At 52.2% G+C, this 21,418-nt stretch overlaps 3 protein-coding genes across 3 annotated transcripts in view; 1 reads left to right on the forward strand and 2 right to left on the reverse strand.

Annotated features, from left to right (window-relative positions):
* The window catches only part of DCAF1 (DDB1 and CUL4 associated factor 1), an 84,228-nt gene extending 78,298 nt beyond the window's left edge, over positions 1–5,930 (forward strand). The window contains exons 22-23 of the mRNA XM_065885474.1: positions 1,170–1,422; positions 5,693–5,930. Coding sequence (XP_065741546.1) covers positions 1,170–1,422; positions 5,693–5,751 — 312 coding nt within the window. The 3' untranslated portion in view covers positions 5,752–5,930. The remainder of the gene's footprint in view (positions 1–1,169; positions 1,423–5,692) is intronic.
* Positions 5,931–10,112: 4,182 nt separating this feature from the next.
* Positions 10,113–13,274, reverse strand: RBM15B (RNA binding motif protein 15B). Its single transcript, XM_065885382.1, has one exon. It carries the CDS (start codon positions 13,148–13,150, stop codon positions 10,463–10,465), a length of 2,688 nt encoding a protein of 895 aa, XP_065741454.1. The 5' UTR covers positions 13,151–13,274; the 3' UTR covers positions 10,113–10,462.
* A 2,517-nt stretch (positions 13,275–15,791) lies between these two features.
* Positions 15,792–19,657, reverse strand: MANF (mesencephalic astrocyte derived neurotrophic factor). The gene is given in 6 exon segments (XM_065885749.1): positions 15,792–15,976; positions 17,397–17,538; positions 18,553–18,680; positions 19,436–19,530; positions 19,532–19,618; positions 19,620–19,657. Coding segments are annotated over 6 exon segments (675 nt in total).
* Positions 19,658–21,418: the final 1,761 nt, after the last annotated feature.

The raw sequence follows: 21,418 nt of genomic DNA on the forward strand, positions 1-21,418 counted from the left end.
ATTGTGGTGGCTTCTGTTGTTGCGGAGCATGGGCTCTAGGCACACGAGCTTCAGTAGTTGTGGCTTGCAAACTCAGTAGTTGTGGTGCACGAGTTGCTCCGTGGCATGTGGGATCTTCTCAGACCAGGGATCGAACCTGTGTCCCCTGCATTGGCAGGCAGATTCTTAACCACTGTTCCACTGGGGAAATCCACCCCCCCCTTTTTTTAAAAAGCACTTCCAAAATGTTTTTAAAGATTTTTTTCTACTAATGTAGGGCTTGTTTTGTCTTGACTTTTATTAGGCTGGTGTGTTAAATGAATTTTATATTTTATTACTGCAGGAATTAGAATCCTTTTGCTACTGGCAGTGCTGACAGTTGATGTTTGAGCAGAAGGATTAGTGACTGAATGTTGGTCACTTTAACTTGGGAACACCTGTCGTTCTTAGGAAAGCAAAGAGATGTCGTCGTGTCCTCTCTTGCTTGAAGGGAAACAGTTTGGAGGGAACAGAAGGCTGGACAATTTCTCTAGCATACTTTTTTGGTGTGTGTGTGGCTTGTAACAGAAAATGCAAGTATCTCTTTAGTGGTAAGTCTATTTTGTTGGACATTCAGATCATTGGATGCTTGTGATAGCACCGTCAGAGGTGCTGACCCACATACATGGTTATAAATAAGATCAAGGACAAGAATTTGAAGGGTTTAGGAGCTGGTGACTCAGCAGCTGTGTTCTTCCTGTTTTATAAAAGCACTGCTTTTTAGATTCCAGGTAGAAGCTTTAGTTCCAGTGCCTCAAGTGATTTCATTTGGTTTGGTTGATACAGGATAGAGAGAAGAGCCCTTTGGGGTTTATTATTAGTTAGAAACATAGAATGTTGATGGCAGAGACCTCTGTGAAGTGTGTTGTCCATTTCCTTAGATAAGGGCTGCATGACCAGTAATGCCTTTGTGGAGTGACCAGTAGTCCTTGTCTGAGGAGTGCTTGAGTGTCTTGGGGGACACGTATGTGCCTGTCTCAGCCTTCACTGACGAGTCAAGCTGGCCCATGAAGTGTGTGCTAACCTAGATTACCATGCTCTCTACTGACTGTTATCTCCTCTGTCCTTTGAGGAGGAGAGAGACTCCCCATGTGGCCCACATGGGCTGGGTCTCTGTGTTTGTCCTAATGGACCTCATGCTGTCTTACCAGGAAGAGGAAGAACAGGAGGAAGAAGATGACGATGAAGATGATGACGACACTGATGATTTAGATGAGCTTGACACTGACCAATTGCTGGAGGCGGAGTTGGAGGAGGATGACAACAATGAGAACGCAGGGGAGGATGGCGACAATGACTTTTCTCCCTCTGATGAGGAGCTAGCAAACCTGCTAGAGGAGGGAGAGGATGGAGAAGATGAAGACTCTGATGCAGATGAGGAAGTGGAACTGATCCTGGGGGACAGTAAGTCTAGGGCTGACCACGAGGCTGGGCTTGGGTACCTAGGGAAAGGGCCCTTCCCTGTGCCAGCCCAGCGGGCAAGCCACACCAGGGTTCTGCGCCTCATTAACTAGAGTCACCACCTGGGCCCTTGAGGAAAAGCAGTTTCACATCTCTTATCCTCAGTGCTCCTGTCATGACGACTCTGTAACCAAATGGCTATTACCTCTTTAAAACAGGGGTTGGCAGACTTCTACAAAGGCTGGACAGTAAATAATTTTGGCTTTGTGGGCTGAATGGTCTCTTTTGCAGCTACTCAGCTTTGCTGTTGTAGTGTGAGAGCAGCCAGAGACAAGACATAAATTAATGATGTGGCTGTGTTCTAATAAACTTTATTTACAAAAATAGTTGGTGGTCTTGGTTTGGCCCATGGGTTGTAGGTTTGTCGACCCCTGCTTCAGAGGATTAGCCTTAGACTGGAGGGCAAAAGTGTAGTTCTCCCAAGAGGCAGAGCTGACATCATCAGATGCAGCTGCTCATGGGGGTGCTGTACCTGCTCTTTTCTAAAGTTGTAAAGAAATAAAAGCCCTCTTGTGGGTTGCAGCCCCTTCCTGCCTGCTTTTGCTTAATCCCTCTTAAAGGCCAGGGAACAGATGTTTCTCTTTGGCTTCCTTCCCCCCCACCCCCCTTTCCTATTCCAAGTTTTGAAGAACAAGCTCCAGTTTTTCCAGTACCTTCCCATTAGAACAGGTTTCTGAAGTCAAGTTGTCCCCTGCCTATACTAATGGACCCTGAGTAAATCACCTAATAGTTCTAAGAGTCTGCGAGCTCTGCTGCTATACTCTGCATGTTTTAAGAGGACATATTTGGCAGCATCACTGTGACCTGTGTCACTGTTGACAGACTCATGCTTGCTGTGGTGCTGGTTCTTCCTAGTGCTGCCCTGCCTGACTGGGGAGTAATCACTGTAATATTCAGTCATTTTTCATGTAGCTAACCTGGCCAGCATTCTCACAGCCAAGGTAGGTATTATGCCTAATATGGTAGCCAGTAACCACCTGTGGCCATTAGAATGTTAATTAAATTTAAAATTCAGTCCCTCATTTTCATGTCTACATTTCAAGTGCTCAGTAGCCACATGTGGCTACCATATTGAACAGCACAGATGTAGAACATTTACATCATTACGGAAAATGTTATTGTATTGGCCCAAGCTCAGCAAACTCCAAGCCTCTTCAGAGTAGATGCTTGGTTTTTAGTCATTGGGGTTTGGTGTTGGGGGCAGTGGGAGGGAGGGAGTGTGTATATATGGTAGGAGAGGAGAGGGTGGGTGGCAGTATATATATTTAAGCATATAAGATTCTCCTGTTCCACAGTGACCTAAATCCATTTTCTTTGGGATAAATCTTATACATGCTTCTAGAGCTCAAGATTGAAGGCAGTTGGCTTAGGGGAGACTGACTTTCTTACCTAAGTCCTCTTGCCAAAGTTGCATTTTGAGGAAGCTCTGTGGGGTGGGAGGGATTGCCTTGTATCTCCCCATCTGCTGTTTGCCAACTTCCATTTTTTGGTACTTGGAGGTTGAGATGATTCATTGAAGGAGGATTTCCTTTGTCCCTAGCGATGGTCAGAGAGGCGGGTAAGAGGGACTCAGGGGCAAGGGAAACATGACAATATTGATGGGAATAAAAAGGAAAGTTTTACTAAACTTCTTTGTCACCTGTGACACGTGGGCACAAGTTCTGTTTCCCTTCAATTATGAATAATATAAGGTAGGTTAGGGGAGCAGCTGGTACCCCCGACCTAAGAGTATCACTAATTTTTCCATTCTCAGTTTGAATATAAATTAATTTTGTATTTGGCCTGTAAAATTACTGCTTCCTTTATAGCGTTTTACTGTTTATTCTAGGAAATTCATTTTTTTAAGCCCAAGAGGTAATCTGGAAAACCCTAATTCTATCAGAGAATGTTACTTTAACTTGGTGGGAATATTTATGATGTGAAAGTGCCATTATAGATGACAAGTTGAGGACATGTCAGTTTGGGCTCTAGAACTGAGGTGGTGGCATGTGCAGCATATGTACTCTGTTGCTTTCTCTGTTTTACAGAGACTGATAGCGGCTCGAAACAGAGCAGACACAAGGACCACCCTCCGTATCCTTGGTTTGCTGATATTTTGCCTTACACTAATCATCTGGTGTATTAGCTGTTAACCTTTCGGGGTTTATGGAGCCCTTCTAGGATATGATGAAAGCTGTTGTAACTATAGAAAACCACACCCACATGCCCCCCATGTAACCTTGCATAAGCCCCAGATCCCAGAGATCCAATGATCGATTTCATATACAGAACCCCAGCCCTAGGAAGAGAGACACCTTGACTCTGAGGTCTTTGTTTCTCTTTCCAGTCAGTTCTGACCCCCCCACCCCAAAAGCCTGTATGTTGTAGAGCAACAGGTTAAATAAACATGGTAGGGACTAACACTGACTGCCTTTGCTTCCAGGGCCTTTCAGAGGGAGAGGTCCCCACCAGGGTCTGAGTTTGGGTCTCTTCAACATTTGGAGGATGAGAAAAGGCTAAGGAAGGTAGAGAAGGGAGTCCTGCCACCTGACCACCCCTGACCCCTGAAAGTTCTCTGTTAAACCCTGTGCCTGACAATTATTTGCTTATGGAAGACTGTGTTATCCTCCTCCAGTTGCATTTACAGTCCTTGGGTGTGATGCAGAGTGGTTAAGATTCTTAATTCTTAGTAGCTCTACAGCTGATGGTTAGAATAGGTCTCAGGCAGGTGGGTGTGGCAGTGTTGGTTCATAGATCGCATGAGCATGAGGGGATTCTCCGCAGTCTGCCATGGGCCTTGGACACAGTGCTGTGCCTGAGTCACCCCCTTCCCTGCTCACTTCCTCCTGGAGTTCTCAGCAAGGAAGCTGATGAGGCTTAGTTTGTGGTTTAGCGGTGTCAGGTATTAGTTTGATCTCCACCTTGTTTTCCCTACTCCTCACCAATAAAGTCAAGCCATGCTTGTGCCCTGTTAGACCCAGGAACACTGGTTTTTCCAGCCATCACTTTTGCTTACCTTCAGGACTTCATTTTATCACGGCCATGCTTTTCTTGGTTTTACTTTATCCACTTCAGTTTTCTTCCTAAAGGAGATTGTAGTGAATGGAAGGTTTGGGAACATGCAGTTCTTCATCAGCTTTCCCCGAGTGGAGTCTCTCAGGTACGTGGGAAAGGGCTGATGAGGGATTCTTTGGAACCAGTGGCTGTCCCTCTCCTCATGGGAACCCCAGGGCCTATGGGCATTTTCAGGGCTCCAGCTCAGGACCTGCTGGCCTATTTCCCTGGGGACCTTGTTAAAATTGTTTCACAGCTTCCTAAGCTGAGAGTGATCAAAACGGGCACTAGAATTTTTCCTTTACCTTCACTCAGCAAATACTAGAGCTAGGTACTATGTTTCTCTCCGATTTCTGTCATCCAGACAGGTGCATCTACCTCACTTTGAGGGTTCTTTCTGTTACCACCTAGTTTCACCTCTTAATGGATCCTTCCAGAGGTGTTCATGTGGTCTATTCACTGCCTGGAAGGCAGATGGTCAAGCAGAGGGTCAGACACAGTGCCACCTTCCAGGGTGCCACAGCTACTCCCTGCTGGCCTCCAGCCCAGTTTTTCTCGTATTGCTGCAAGCTCTGGCTTGTATCTTTTGGGAATTTGTTCCCTTCAGATTATATTTAGAAATTTCAGAGGAATGAATCCCAGGCTGACTACCTCTGCCTTTATGAGGTCTTCTGAGAAGAGAGTGGCTGACGAGTTTAAGAGAAGTCTCATCCTTGCTTGGGCTCAGCCTGCCTTTTTAGTGGTCCTGGGGGGTCAGGCAGGCCTGTGCCCACCGGAGGGACTCCAGAGGCCAAAGGACTACACAGGCTCACTCACTGCTCCTATCGGCCCTGCCCCTTTGCAGCCACTCAAAGCACCATGGGCGAAAGCTTCAGAGGGGGCTTGCCTGGTCCCTTTAGGGCCTTTCAGGCAGGAGGAAGAACCTCTAGGAAGCAAGAGGGTACCATGTCCAGGTCCTTTGAAAGGTAAGCAAGCAAGAGGTCCCAGGAGTAACCATCATTGCCCAAACAGTCTATTTTCCAGAGCCAGCTCCAAGGAGTTAATTGACATGTTTTCTTTTTTCAGGAAACGTAATTAACCATGCTCAGGCATAAATTTATGTGTATGCAGGTGCTTTCTCCCTGAAAGCTTCCTACAAGCCTAGTGCGTAATCTAGTCTCTCCCTTTCCTTACCTTTCAGCCGACAGCTCTGACAACTCTGATTTGGAAGATGACATCATTTTATCTCTAAATGAGTGAGGAGCCATCACCACGTGGAAGAGATTCTTGGCAGGCGAGAAACTGAGTCAAATGAATTCAAAACATCTTCCCTTCCCTTTCTCCCAGGGCTCTTTTAAGGAACTGCATGCCCTGCATTCAGAGGATTATGATTTAGAGTCTCACTGGAATCTGAGAGTCCTTCTAAAAACAATAACCACACAAAAAAAAGACAACAGGGGTTAGGCCCTATTCTGCTTCCCCCTTCTCCTAGGATGGACATATCTTTCCTCAAGGGGGAAAAAAAACCAACACGTCTCTGGGGTTATTTCACAATATATTTTCTTTGTATAATGTTCTTTACTTAAAGAACAAGAAATAGTTTTTTATAAAACTTAAAAAGAAAAAAAAAAGGCATTTATAACTGAGGGTATGAACTTATATCCACCAGGTCTCTTGTCCCTGCAGTTCATTTTCTATGGAAGAAAATGATGTCTAAATAACAATAGAGGCATTTTTACATACGTATTTAAATGAAAAGGAAAACCGTGGTTTCTTAAATTGATAAGGATTAAGAATATTTTATTATAAATATAATATATGATTTTTTTAACCTGTTTTGTTGCCTCATATGCTGTCAGGTTAATTTGTTTTCCTTTGTGCCAGAGGTGGGGAGGAGGTGCTGCTTGTTTGCTGAGTAAATGCCTAGGCTTACCCACCTTCATGGTTTGGTGGGGTGGGGGGGCAGCAAGGTCATTGTGGATATTGGTTTTTGTGGAGTCGAGGGAACTTAGGATATAAGTTCACTCCCTCTGTTTTTCTTTGTGATTCAGTTTTTCAAAAATCTTTTTTTCTTCCCTTTCTCCCCAATGTGGAAAGTACAAATCAAAGGCCTTTTAATGTAAAGTGTATTTATTTAAAAAAAATACAAAATAAACTACAAGTCTGTCTTTCTTTGTTTATGGCCTTTCCCTGTTCTCTTTTACCAAAGTGGGGTCTGTCCCTTTCCTTGTAGCTCTAGCCAGGCAATAAAGACGCCTTCCAAGAGAGGCAGCCCAGGACGGGGTGAGAACACGTTCTGCCCAAATAAAGCACTCTGGGGAGAAAAGCAGCTTAGTCACAGCATCTAACCCTGGTCTGCTGCTCGCCCCGAGGAGGACTGGGCAGGGGGCAGAGGCAGGTGCTCAGGGCACTGTCCACTCCGCACGCCTCTCTCTATCCTGGGTTCTGAAGCAAGAAGGCAGCTCCAGAGTACATTTGGTGGAGCTGGAACGTTAGGGGTCCTGGGAGGTTGTGGAGCAATGAGCTGGCAAAGCTAGGGAGTGAAAGCATTTTGGTCATCCCTGTAGTTGGGTGACTGTCATTACTGTTTTCTGAAGGGAGTACAACAGGAGACCTGGGCAGTTCTTCAGTTTTGGCAGTTTAGGGGCAGCTAGGGCTTGGTCAGGCTGGGTTTGCAGGTCTCTACAACTGGCCTATGGTTAAACTGTGCTACCACCAGGGAATGTACCAGATGCGTTTACCTTTTTACTCACCCCACCCCACCCCCTTCTTACCCACAATAAATAGGAGACCCTAGTCTCTTTCTTCCTTTGAGTTTGCCCGGTTCCTATCATATAGGTATTTATAGCTAAAGAGACTTTTCTCCCTTCGCTAAGAGGACAAATTTGTGAAGTAAATAAGCAAGACAAGACGGCTAAAACTCACCAGGGGCTGGTGAAGCCCTGCTGGGCTTCGGAGCACCATACAGTTCATCACACACACTGAAGTGGTTGGTCCTGTGTCACACACAGGCACCTCTTGGTCCTCTAGAGAGCAGAGGTCTCAGCTCTTAGGTTGCTTCATGCCTCAGCTTAAATGGACTGCTAACACCTAACCAGTGGACTAGTTTGACTGCTGGTGCATTAGAAGAAAACAGGTTAAAAGTCAAGAAGCACTAAGCGCATTGTATTCTAGTCATTAACTGAGCAGAGCCAGTCTCCCTGAACTCTGCCAGCAGCTCTTGGGAACACCCACAGGTCTCTTGGGTGGAGATGGGGACCTGCAATAAGAAAGCACACTCCTGTTCAACTTGACAACACTCCCTTAGGGAAGTGCCCTAAGAGGCTAAGGAAACATCAGCTCTCTTTATCTGCCAGGCAGGGCTCATGATCTCAGTCACTTAGGAAGAAACATGCGGAATAGTAGCAAACCGCCAATGAGGCAAATTTCACCTTAGGTTGACTTTTGCCTTTAAGCCACACCTCAGATAGAACCTGAACCCCAGGTGGAGGCACAGGTTGCCTGCAGTTAAATAGTTCTCTCTCCGGGGGCAGCATCATAAATCAACCAGGGGCTTGACCACCTGACCTACCCTTGCTAGTGCTGGCCAAGGCCTTTCTGAGAGACGTTACAGAAGCTGCTGTCTTAAAGAGAGGAAGGAAGGAGTTGAGAAGAGGGTCCAAGGAAGAGGAGGATGGTCACACAGCAGGAAAACTCTGTAGTTCAATTTGGGGCCAGAAAGCACCTATCCCTCAAGACAGGTTAACAAAGCAAGGGTTTAAGTGTCCTCTCCAGCCAGACTTTCTAGGTTTCTGTCTGGGAAAACTAGGAGGTGTAGTATTCTGGGTCCTGAGCACCCACTCTATGAAGGAACAGCCCAGAGAAGTTTTGGGCTTAATACAGCAAGGCGGCTCTGGCCTGTGACCCAGGCATTCGTCCCTACCTCATCTGCTCTAAACAAGATGAGGCCCATTCCTCCTTCTGGTGGTTCCAACTGCCTGGAATGGTGCAGCTGTGGCCTACTGTGCCTCGCACTGCTTTGCTCAGACACCTGGCAGTTGTGACCAAAGCTCAAGTACAAACAGGCAAATAAACACATTTAACACTTCTTGTGTTTGTTATGAACATGCATTTTCTCTCACAAGTACCAGCTGAAGCCTAGTGCAGTACTTCCCCAGGCGCCTTCCTTGCCCTGTTTATTTTAAATCTCTAAGGTCTCAAAAAGTCACCTCTTTCACTGTCCTTGTGGAGAGGCATGTATTGTCCATGAGGTCCGCACTGAGCCCCCGCCTCCATCTCACGAACTGTCTCTCTCAATACATCCCAGCTGTCACCTGCGCTGCCTCGTGCCAGCCAGGGTAGTGGACCAGACCTAGAGAGAGGACAGCACGGTCAACAGAATCCGGAGTTCCTGGTCATTTGGGGGCTCATTTCCCTTACTGGAGCTTCTGTTCTCCCTCAGCCTTGACAATGGTCCTTTTAAAACATCTAAACTGCCACAGACATTCTGAAAAATAGTGTTTGGGCTGTGCTCTATGGTGACAACTGCTGTGTGACTGATTTCCCTCCCTGGTCCCTGACACTGCTGGCTTCATCTGCCAATGCTGGCCATACTGTCTTAGTAGAGATGCGTGGCCACAGAACTTCAAGCCATCTTTCCCTCCCAGCTTGATGCCTCCACATTCCTCCGTAGCTCAGCTTGAATGGCTGTGAGCTCTAGCACTGCCCAACACCTCGGCAACTGTGACATTTCCCCACAGAAGCACCTCTCTCCCAGTGGTCCCCACCTCTGCAACATCAGGGCAAGAGGCCTAGGCATAAGTGCCTACTTGTATCTGGGAAAGTTGTCAGTTAACAAGAGCATTTTCCTAACCCACTGTACTACCTCAAAAACTCTTCAGGCCAGGGATTCAGTGTCCCTCACAAAGCTCTAGTGACTGGGCAGAGGCCCACTCCATTGACACATCAGCCCCGAACAATCAAAGGAAAAGCCAGAATTCACAAACACCGGGAAAGTTTCAAGAATTAACCAAGGAAAGCTGCCTCCCACTCTCCATTCCAGCATTTGGCCTCCACTGTCTCTTGGAGTCCGAGGCAGCTGTCTCCAACTGGGTATCCCTGGGCTGCTGCATTAAGGCTAGAAGGGAGGCTGAACAAGAAAAGGAGGCCTCACGGATCCATGGTACCAAGACCCCAATATTGCACTGCTCCTCCCATGACTACAAGACCACACAACTGCTAAGGTCTACGTGCTTTCAAAAAGGCCTGAAGACTAGGTGCTTTGTTCAACAGCTACAGCTCAAACTGATGGACACACACATTGTTTAGGGCAAGAAAACAAAAAACTACCACAGCTGCTGGCTAGACTTAGGCTCAACCCCTTCCTGTGCATGGGCTCTGCTCAATCTGGCATGGCAGGGTCCAAAATGAAACCCACCTGCTCTCAGCCAAGATAAAAAACAAATGTGAGTTAAGTCCTGATTCAGCCCTAAGAGCTGAGGGGCTGAGACCCACCAATGCAGGAGGACTGTGAGATACCCCAGTGGTGGAAAGATGACGTAGGGCATTTGTGTGCATGCAGCAGGGAAGTCTTCCATCCTTTGAGAAAAAAAAACTTGATTAAACCAGGACTCTGAACAGGATTAAAAATCCATCCTCTGACAAAGGCTTTACTGACAACTTTCCATACAGTTAGTCAAAAAATAAAAAAATACAGAACACAGCAGACATCATCTCATACACTAGAAACCAACAAGACAGGAGTCCCTTCTCATTTTTCTCATCACTGTAATAAAAAAAAAAAAAAAAAAAACCCAAAACCTAAGAATTTAGTTTGGTGGGGGAGGACTTTGGTCCCCTACCAAATGAACCAAAATAAAGCAGCAGAGAATTCAAACCAAGGGGGTAAGTTTTGGAGTGGGGGGGAAGGCGGGGGGTAGGGGTGGGGGTCAGATCTTAAAATAACTGCTTTTGTGGAAAAGACAGGTTCAGGCTAGGCTGTGTCTCTTACTATAACTATCACCATGTGTTCTTCCTCTAGCTTTCCCAATGTCCTCAGTGCTGACTGGAGGTACTGCTGTGAAAAGTCGCAGGGAGGGAAGGCATAGAGCATGCCCGTGCTGTCTCTGCCCTTGGACCCACCCACTGGCAGGCTGATCACCCCTGCAGCCTGCTTCTGTTTCAAGTAGGAGACCAGGTTCCTGAGAAGCCGCCTCTGTAGGCCTGGCTCCACCGTGGGCATCCCCTCAGTGCCAGGCCCACTGGGGGTCGCCTGTGTGGCTAGGAGCACTGCGTAGCCATTGGGGCTCCCCTGCTTGATACGTCGTGTGACCTCATCGAGCTTGGGCTGGTCCAGTCGAAGGCGCTGGGCAATCTTCAGCTGGGTCAGCTTACTCCCAGAAGTGTGGTCTTTGAGGAGACTGCTGATAACCCCCTGGTCCCCCTCTAGGATGTGCATAGATGTCGGGAAGCAGCTGTTTTTCAACACTAGAAGCCCATTCCAACCTAGCTGCAGTGTCTGGGCATACTCTGAAAGATTCTTGAGCTTTTTGGTCTCGTGTTTTGGCTCTTCAAGAGGCTTGGGCTCAGCCTCAGTGGTCCGATGATTGCGCTCGCTCTCCCGAGTCTTCTTCCCGTGGGAAGAGTCTGGAGCCTCATGATGGTGGTGGTGGCTCCGCTCCTCAGCCCCGTGTCTGCTGTTGCTGAGGGAGTTGCTGCTCGATTCCTTGGTCCCTTCACTGGAATGGTTTTCCTTGCGGCTGCGCTCAGGGGTGCGGTCAGAGCCTCGGTCCACAAGCTGCCCAGCACCCTTGGTCCTGCTCCGTTCCTCGTAAGGGGAGTGGGTTGTCCTCCCACGATCACTGGAAAGGCTCCGGCGCTTCCGCCTGTCCTCCCAGGGCTTGGGCAGGCCCCGGTCCCCATCTCCTCCCCAGCGCTCACCACTCCGGCTGCGCACTGAGCGGCTGTAGCCCTCGAGGCTGTTTCGGCGGTCAGAGCTTTTACTGGGGCTGGTCCAGTCCCCTTCCAAAAAGGTCCGGTCTCGGTCTGAGTAAAGGAGGTGTGGGGGGGTCCTATCCCTCACCCGCAGGTCGGCATCCAGGTTTCGGTGCCGGGTGTATCCATCTGGGAGCAGCTCGTAATGCACAGGGAGGGGTGAGGGCTGGTACTGCTGGGGATACCGAGTCTCCTCTGCTTTGGCAAAATCCACCCGCAGCCTGCGGTCTGGACCTCCCAAGGGAAAGCCCCTCATTTTAGCACAGGCGGCCTGGGCTGCGTCCAAGCTTTCGTACTGGATGTAAGCAAAGCTATCTCCTTTGACATGATCAATGGTCCGAATACTCCCAAAGCGGTCAAACTCCCGGGCCAGAGCCGCCAGTGAGGTGTTAGGTCCCAGGCCACCCACCCAGAGGCGAGTAGTGGGGTTGGCCTTGCCATATCCTATCTTAATGGGGTTGCGGCCAATCACCCGACCCGACATGGCCACCTTGGCCCTGTGGGCCATGTCCAGGTTCTGGAATTTGAGGAAGGCATACGCACCGCCCTGACCACGAGCGGGTCTCTTGATGACCACCTCCTCAATGATGCCGTACTTCTCGAAAGCCCGTCGCAGCTCCACCTCTGACACGCTGTGGTCCAGGTTCCCGATGAAGAGGTTGCGCGTAGCCCGCTGGTCGTCCTCAGGCATCAGGTCCTCCTCGCACACCGCCGGGTAGCCATAGGGTCGCCCGCGGTCGTCGTACAGCCCATAGTAGTCCAGGGCCCGCTCCCGGGATAGTCCTACGGCGGCGGCGGCGGCGGCAGCATCCAGGGCAAAGGCTGCAGCGGCGTGGCGGGCGCGGGGCTCCCGCAGTGGCGGGGCGGCAACCGGGGACAGCGAACGCTGCTTGTACTGGTAGCCGCCGTGAAGCGGGAGGTAGCCGAGCGGGTCGGCGGGCGCGGGTGGCCCCGGGGGCGGCGTGGAGGCGGCCGCGCTGCTGCTGCTGCTTCGCCGGCTGCTCCCGCCGCCGCCGCCGCGCAGGTACACGGGCTCCACCTTGAGCGGACGGTCGTAGAGCAGCAGCTGGCGGGCCAGGGCGTGCTGGCGGGCCTCGCGCGCGTCCTGCGGGTGCCGGAAGTTCACGTAGGCCACGCGGCCCAGCTCAGGCGTGTGCGACAGGCGCAGACTGATCTCGCCGAAGCGCTTGAACTGGTGGAAAAGCCGGTCCTCGAGGTGCTCGGCGGGCAGCGCGGGACTCAGGCTGCTGATGAGCAGCGTCTTGTATTCGGGTGCCGCTGCTGATGAGCCGGGACCCGCGGGCTCGGCCCCGGGCGGCGGCGGAGGTGGCGGTAGTGGAGACGCGCGGGGCGAAGTGCCCGAAGCGCTCGGGTCTCCCGAGGCCTTGGCACCGCGTCCGCCGCCGCCGGCGCCCGAGCCTGAGGAGCGGCCGCTGCTCGCACGGTGATTCGCGTCCCCGGCGCCGCGGCCGTCGCGATGTCCGCCGCCGCCGCCGCCGCCGCCCCCGCTACCACGGGGTTTGTCGCGGGCCCGCGTTGGAACGGGGTGCTTGGCGCCGCCCGAGGCCTTGTGCGCCGCCCGCCGCCCGCCCGCCTCCGCCTCCCGTTCGCGCTCCCGCGGCCGCTTGGCCGACGATGACGAGCCGCGCCCGCTCGGGCTCGAGTCTCGCTCGCTCTGCCTCTTCATGGCGCCGGCGCGGCGGGCGGGCGGGCGGCCCGCAGGCCCCTCACAGCGGCGGCGGCGGCGGCGGCTGCCGAAGAGGCAGCGCCCCCGGCACCGCCATCTTGGACAAAAGGACTCGGCGCGGCGGCGGGGCGGGAGCTGCGCCCAGGGCCTGGGCGTCGCGTTATCAAGCTGCGCCGGCCGTGCCACGTGACCCCGTGGTGGGCGGGGCGAGAGCTGCGCCGGGCGTGCGTCATCGGGTTGCGCCCCCTCCCCCCGTTCCACGTGACCCCGGGGCAAAGTGGGCGAGCGCGGCCAGGCTGTGAGCTCTGGCGCCACGGCGCGGCCGGCGTGGACGAGGCTCGGGGCTCCACGGTGATTGGAGACCTCGAAAGAGCCAGCCCAGGAGGCTGCAGGACGTAGGCCTCTGGCTCCCGGCTCCGGGGCCCGCGCTGATGGCAGCGGCTGTGGCAGCCTCTGTCGGCGCGTGGGTCCCAGGCCTTGAGCCAGCGGCTTCTTTACGTGGTATTCCCAACTCCAGGACTAGGCTCGGGTGATCCCCGTGCCCTGCCACGGCATCTCCTGACTGGGGTCCAGCATGGACAACCCCAAGGACCGAAACACGCCGCTCCCTAGGACCCATGCCCCATATCCCGAGCATCCCCTGCGTTCAGGTTCACTTGCAACATTGGCGCTCCCCCCTCCCCCGCCCCGAAAGGCCATGAGGACTATGGCTATGCATGCAGAAGGCGTGACCTGTCTGGGCCCTGGGCACAGAAATCCGAAACAAACCTGCGGTTTCCAGAGTGGGAATAGTCTCCTTGGCGCCACAGGGCCCCACCCTCTGCTCTGGGCATTAGAGCACACAGAGGGCTGTAAGGGTAGGGCCGTGAAGCCAAGGGCGAAGAGAACACCAAACCCGGCGGTTACCCAGTTTGCCACGCTTACCTCTCCCTGGCCAGTGCCCTTCTGTCCACCTCCGTGGTGGTGAGGTGAGGGGGAATCCTGACAAGGAGCCAAGCCCCTTGGGGAAGCTTTCATTCTCCATGGAGAGTTGCTGGAGGCTTCGCAGAACCGGACCCAACTTCGGCCACAGAAACCGTGGAGTGGGGAAGAGCGGACCACAGCTCTTGCCTCCTCCCATGGCCAGAACGCTGTGGGAGGAGCTCCTGCAACAGCGAAGGCAGGTGCAAGAGGAAAGTCTTAGAAGAAACACCTGTTAACATTCCACGCCTCCTTTCACAGATAATCTTGGGGATCAGCTCTAGGGCAGTAGTAGTAGTTGGGCTGTCTTCCCTGCACACTGTGGCCTGGAGGGCACAAAGGCCACAAGAACAGAGACCTAGGGTGCGAGGCTGAAACAGCTCCATCTCCTAAGACTTCTGGCTCCAGCCATGGATTGTCTCAGCACCGTTCAGGGGGGCTAAGGATACTTTGTGCTTGTCAGATCTTTTTTTTTTTTTGCTTGTCAGATCTTAACAGCCCATCTAATTCCTCCAAACAGGGAACACTTGGCCTAAGAGACGACCTCACTTTCCTCTCAGACATGGTGCTCTGTAGAGGTGAAAAATGTGGGCCTGGGCCTGCTTGCTCCTGCCAGGCATTAGTGGACCCCACAGCAAGCTGAGAGGGCCCTTTACGTAGGTAATCTGAATTTAGGAACTGTACAAATGATGTGACCCAAAGTCAGAGCAATTCCTTGGAAAGCACTGCTTCTTAGTCCTTCCCTTCAGGTGGTCTCTGCGGGCATGAGGAGCAGAGGTGTCTCCACTGAGTCACAGTTCATGCTGATAACTGGGTTTCCCAAGCACCAACCCCAAAGAGAGCAACTAAAAAACCAGACTCCAGGGACATGCTCTCGGGACCTCAACTGTTAGGCTTATCTTGGGTAAACAAAGGCAAAAGACAGCCTCTCATCGGCTCTTTGTACAAACCAACTCCTGCCAGTCTTGCAAATTCCCAATTAGGCACCAGAGACTTAGGACTGACACTAGACCACAAACTCAGATGAGCAAGTAGATGGCCAGATCTGGACACTGATTGGTGGAGGTAGCCAGGCCATCAGCATCTTTAGAAATGTGACAGTACTGAACATATGCAGTTATTGAAGTCATCGTCACAGAAAAGTGCACTAAACCTCAGTCCTGCTCACAGCCAAGCCCCATGTCAGCCCCTCTCATGTGGGTAAGATAGTCCCTGTGGGCTGGGGGTATCAAGCCCAACATTCTCCTTGAGCGACCCTCCGGTCCTGCACAACCCCACGTGCCTCAGTTCCCCTGGCATCTCCAGCACTGACTGGTGGTTGAGGGACAAATGTGAATATACCTGAAAACTCTTTATAAACTGGAAAGCATAAACCGGTGAAATCTTCATTATGGGTAAAACCCAATTTCAGTATTCACTTTAATTCTTCAAAGACAGCTAGAAATTTTCTTCCTTTAATAAAAAAATCCCAGACATACTTTGAAGTCCTAGAGTAAATCGGCAACAGAACAAAGTGAATCCCCCCCAAGGGGGCGCTGTGGACCCAGCATCATCAGGAAAGCTCCAGGCTTCAAGCCTGACTTTGTCAGGAGCCTGCCTAAAAAATAAATTACAAAAAGGCTGTTTGGGACAGACACAGATGAAGTGTTTTTCCCCTCAGGTGCAGCAGGCATCGGGTAGACTACAAATCAGTCCGTGAACTGGCTGCCTTGGGGGCGTATTTAGGCATCAGTTCATTAATCTTCCGGATGTAGTCAGACTTTTCTGCACAGCCTTTGCACGTCTCTCCCCAGTCGTCCAGGATCTTCTTTAGCTCTTTAACTCGAAGCTTCTTCAGGTCTACTGTGCTCAGGTCGATCTGCTTGTCTGGAGAGAGCAGGGAGAATAACCAGCTAGGTGGGAGAACAGCGGACCCCAATAGTCCCACACATCCAAACCATCCCTTAAAACAAGCAGCCCTACTGATCGCAGGGAGACACATGCAAGTGTGTCAGTGCCCACTGCCCCCAAGAGGGAGAACTAGCCCAGGCCCCTTCACCAGGAAGGTGGGTCTTATGCTGGCAGTGTCCACCACAGACATGCAGGTGTCACCAGGGACAGGGATGGAGGCCATGTGGTCCTTACAGGAGGAACCTTATAGGAGGAATGTGGCTCCCACTCCAAGTGCCTCTTAAACAGTCACAGTGCAGCCCACACCACTGTAGAATAAGAGCTCCAGGGTGACAGAGCAGATAGATCCCCTAGCCTCAACTGCCCAACACAGACCATGGTCGGGCCCTTGAGTTAGAAGCTTACTCTTCCATGACCACTTGTGCCCACAGAGAGACCCTGAGTCATCAGGACTGAACCAGGATCACTCTCAGAAGACCAGTTAGCCTTGACACAAGTGGGTGAACACAGCCCTTGGACACTCAATTCACAATAAAATATGTTGGTGCTGTTTAAATTTTACAGAAGAGGACAATGATTCCTGGCCCTGACTCTTTCTGAAGACCTGAACTGTTTTTCCCACCAGAGACTTATTCAGCAAAAGAGATGCTGTGCGCCCATAATCTTGGTCTTTCTTGTTGGGACACAGCCATTCTTTTTAAAATAATAAAGATCGCTGGACCTTCAGAGCTTGCAGTCAGAACAAGCTTGTTTTTTTTTTGCGCTACGCGGGCCTCTCCCGCTGCGGAGCACAGGCTCCAGACATGCAGGCTCAGCAGCCATGGCTCACGGGCCTAGCTGCTCCGTGGCATGTGGGATCTTCCCTGACCGGGGCACGAACCCGTGTCCCCTGCATCAGCAGGCAGACTCTCAACCACTGCGCCACCAGGGAAGCCCAGGACAAGCCTGTTAAAGGCAAGTCAGACTACATCCCTTCTCTGGCCGAAAACCAACATTCTTATCTTCCCTCAGACTAAAAGCCAAATCTTCACCAACTTGCAAGGCCCTCTGTGATCTGCCCACCCCTCTGTCATGCCACTGGTTGCTTTTGCACTGCCTGTTTCCTCTGCCTGAAATGCTCTTCCATTAGTTATGCCCTTGGCTAATCCCCCACCTCCTTCAAAGTTTGCTGAAATGTCACCTCCTCGATGAGGCCTATTCTAACCTCCACCCACCATGATGCAAGGTGAGTCTGTGCACTGCCCCCCACCCCCACCATTTAACACCACCAACCATGCTGTATAACTCACTCATGAAGGCTCTCGTTTATCACGTGCCTTCCCCAGCTAGAAAGTAAACTTCATTGATGCCTGAGCAAGGAGGGGGTTCGGTGTCAGTTAAATAAGGCCACACTCACCGTATTTTAGCTCACAGATCTGGCTGTCCTTCTTCTTGAGCTTCTCACAGATCTTCTCCACAGGGATGTGGTGGGCCAGGGGCTTCGACACCTCGTTGATGATCTTGGTGGCTGCATCATCTGTGGCCCCAATGTAGTAGCACTGCAGCAAGAAAGGACAATGGCCTTCAGGAGGTGCCACTTGAGAGCTGTCTCCTCCAAAGCATACTGACATCTGAAAACATCTTCTTTCTCTGCCAGGGCCTCATTTTCCCATGCCCCGCCTGTACTGGCAGTCAACAGTCAGTGTAAACCCCAGGCTCTTAATACACGCTTGGTCCCAGAGCTGACGACAGCCACCAGATGAATTTAAAAGTCACCACGGTTCAAACCTTTAAACAGAAAGACAGACAAACCAGAGACTGCCAGGGAAGTTAAAGCTACAAAAGCCATCGTTTCATTAGGGCTCTTGTCCTCAATTCAGCCTTGGCCTACCCTGGGCACACTTTGTAATCTTCTACTACCCTCACACATGCCAAGATTACTCTGGCCTCTGGGCATTCACACTGGCTATTCCGTCTGCCTGGGATGCTCTTCCCCCTTCACAATGATGACCCTTTCTCAGAAAAATTCTTTTTTTTTTTTTTTTTTTTGCGGTACGCGGGTCTCTCACTGTTGTGGCCTCTCCCATTGCGGAGCACAGGCTCCGGACTCGCAGGCTCAGCGGCCGTGGCTCACGGGCCCAGCCGCTCCGCGGCATGTGGGATCTTCCCAGACCGGGGCACGAACCCGTGTCCCCTGCATCGGCAGGCGGACTCAACCACTGCGCCACCAGGGAAGCCCTCAGAAGAATTCTTAACTACTGTCTAAATCAGCACCCACTCATTCCATCCTGGTCCATTTTCTGCATGACACCCATCCCACTGCATCATTTGCCTGTCATTGCTCTCCCCTCGTATTTCCAGTGCCCAGCACACAGTAGGTGCTTAATCAGTACTAAGAGAGTAACATCACAACTGCAGAATACAGAAAGCCCTTCAGTCCCACATTAGTTAACTGACAGAACATCTGGCCTCCTGAATAGACAAGTGGGCAGGGCCTTTTACTGAGAGGCCTGTAAAGCAGAGGGTCAAACACTGGCCAGGGCCAGCTTGGGGAGGGTCAGACAGCTACTCACCAACCGATTCTCTTTGCCTCTTGCTTCACGGCAGAACTTTATAAGTTCTTTTTCAATAGAGGCTGGTGAGAATGTGACATCTCTGTCTTTGAGGTCCTGGTAAAATCTTCCCAGATAAGAAATACAAACTGGAAAAGAGAGGGAAGGGAGATGCTCAGCAATCACCAAGTTGCACCGCAATTCGCCAGGAGGGAACTCCGTCAGCAATTTTAATAGGAGACACGGAGAAAGGTGAGTTTTTCCATCACCGATTTTCTCAGGTGCCCACAGGTAGACAGAACCGCGCTCCGGGTTGCTGGGCCCCCTGGTTCACCCAGGGCATACGGGGAACGAGCATCACCCAATGACCCACAAACGGCTCCTCCCTGCTTTTTCCATAAAGTTTAAGCCGAGACTGAACACGTGTCCTTGAGATGGACTCACTGTGACCTCATAAATGGACAAACTGGAGGCCGAAGAAAACAGCGATCCAAATGCTGCTCATTTCCAAATACAACACCGAACTCCGAGGTGCGGCTTCGCAACCCCATCAGACAAGGCGCGGTGCCCATGGCCGGCATGGAGCCGGGAGCCCCCTGGCCGGGAGCCTCTGCCCAGTGATGGGAAAGAACCAAAACTCCAGCGTTATCTCAATTTCAGGCCAAGTTTTCTGCACGATCTAGTCCCAGCTTCTTCTCGTCGGACCAATGTTTTGTAGGCCCAGGAAATGTTTTCTAAGAGGCCCGGCGTCGGCCCTTCCTCTGGCGGACCCCGCTGGGGCCGGCCGCCCCCGCCGCCCCCGCCCGTATCAGCCCCTGCCACTGGGCCGCTCAGTGGTTTGGTTAGGTTCGGCAGCGCCGCCGCCAGGCGGGCCACAGCGCACGGACCCCCAACCCCGCAGCACCTTCGCAGTCGCCCGGCCGCAGCGCCCGGCTGCCCGGCAGCACGCTCAGAGCCAGCGCCACAGCCAGCCCGTGCGTGGCCCACATCCTCCTCCACCCGCCGCCGCCGCCACCGCCCGACTACACCGCGCCCGCAGAGCCGCGCTTCCTCCAGGTCCAGGCCGCGCGCCGTGGCTCCCCATTGGTGGGTGCCCTCCGCGCCCTCCCACACACCATGCCCTCATTGGTCCACGCGCCTCGGAGCCCAGACGGGCGGCTCCACGCTGCCCTTCCCCATTGGCTGGTGGCGTCGCCCGCCCTCGGCCCTAGACAGTTGTCGGCCGCTGATTGAACCAGGGCGGCCGGCAGGAAGCGGCCGTGGAGGCGGCGGAAGCGGCTCGGGCCGCCATCTTGGGTAGGTGACCCGGCAGTGGCTAGGGCGGAGTGTTGCTGGCTGAAGTCGGGTTGGGCGCTGTACCGCGCGTGCTGAGTTGGCTTGCGTATTCCCTGTTCTGGGCCCCAAGCCAGCCCGAAAAACCCGCGGACCTCCCCGCCCAGGCCCCGAATTGTGGCGCAGGTCAGGGGCTCTGGGGCCAGCCGTAACCCAACAAGGCAGGGACGGCGGGGGGCCGCAGGCGAGGCTCCGAAGAGGTTTTTTTTCCCTTTTACCTTTTTTTTAAAGGATCACGTAGGCGGGGGGAACCAGACTTCGGGGAGCCCCTGCGGAGGCTCTGGCGCCTGCGAGGCCGGCGGACCACGTCCGAATTGCCTCAGCAGCTCAGGCACCCACCCGCTTGAGCCCCGGGTGGACGGAGCCCGCCTCGCGCGGGCCGTCAGGGATACCCGGGCCGGGGTGGACAGACTCTGGGCTGGAGGGGCGCCCGTAGGCAGCTCTCCTCCGGGCTGCCTTCCCAGAGCTCAGAGAGGCACCCGGGCCAGGGTTGGTTGCGTGGCTTTGGGATCAGAAGCATCCCGCCTCAGAGTGGGGAGGTCGGGGGTTCGGAGGCTTGTCCCGCACGCTGGTAAGAGGTGCCCCCCTTTTCCTCACAAGCCTCGGAAGCCTGGCCGAGGTGGCTGGCACCCCGCCTTCTGCTTCCCACTGAGCGCTCAGGGCCCTTGGCTGCCCTCATTTCCAGGGCAGGGCTTGGCTCCCTGTCTTTGAAGGCAGGACGTGGGAAAGGTTGGCTCTGCGCTCAGGGCAGAAAGGAGATTTCTATGGGGCTAAAAGGGCTTGGAGCCCAGCGGCAAGGGTTGGAGAGAGGCACTTGCGCTGCTCCCAATTCAGTGAATTCAGCGGGTCAGTGTCAGGTATTCATCTTTAATTCACATCACAGCAGTCAAAGGAGTGGGGAAAGGGGGGAAATAAGGTGGCAGATATGTACATTTAAAATTCACATTACTTGTTGGATTTAGAACATGCTACCACAATATATACAGTAAAATACCTTTTGGGACACCAGTACAAATTTTTTTTTCTTTAACTTTGCTTTCTGGTACAGGTAAGACCATTTTTAAGTCACTTCTTATTTTAAACATAAATACACAAAAGAAATGGTTAGAAGTTTTCTTATTTTAAATAAGCACAGAATGCCAGAGGTTAAAAACACATTTATATAGGGCTGAATACCAGTTGGACATCACACTCTATACATTTTTTGCTCAAATTCCTGTACAAATACACAGCATTCAAATAGGTATTTACAAATAAGCTTGAAAGAATGAAAATCAGTATTTCACAATCTTTTCAGAGGATTCTCATCTCTTGCCTCCCACTTCCCTTCAGACTGGCTGATTCTCCAGTGAAAGGAATTTGGATTATGTCCTTTTCATGGAATTAGGGAAAATGGAGAGGGAAAACAAACTGGGCTCACCCTGTATAAAGCAAGGCCAAATGAACCCACATTCCACTCTCTACCCTCCCATGCCACCAGGTGGAGAAGGTAGATGTTCTTATGTGAGGACTGCCTTGTCCAGGGATTGAGGTTCAGAAGTGCCCTAAAACCTAA

Source organism: Phocoena phocoena, chromosome 10 (genome assembly GCF_963924675.1).
Source record: "Phocoena phocoena chromosome 10, mPhoPho1.1, whole genome shotgun sequence".
Lineage (NCBI taxonomy): Eukaryota > Metazoa > Chordata > Mammalia > Artiodactyla > Phocoenidae > Phocoena > Phocoena phocoena.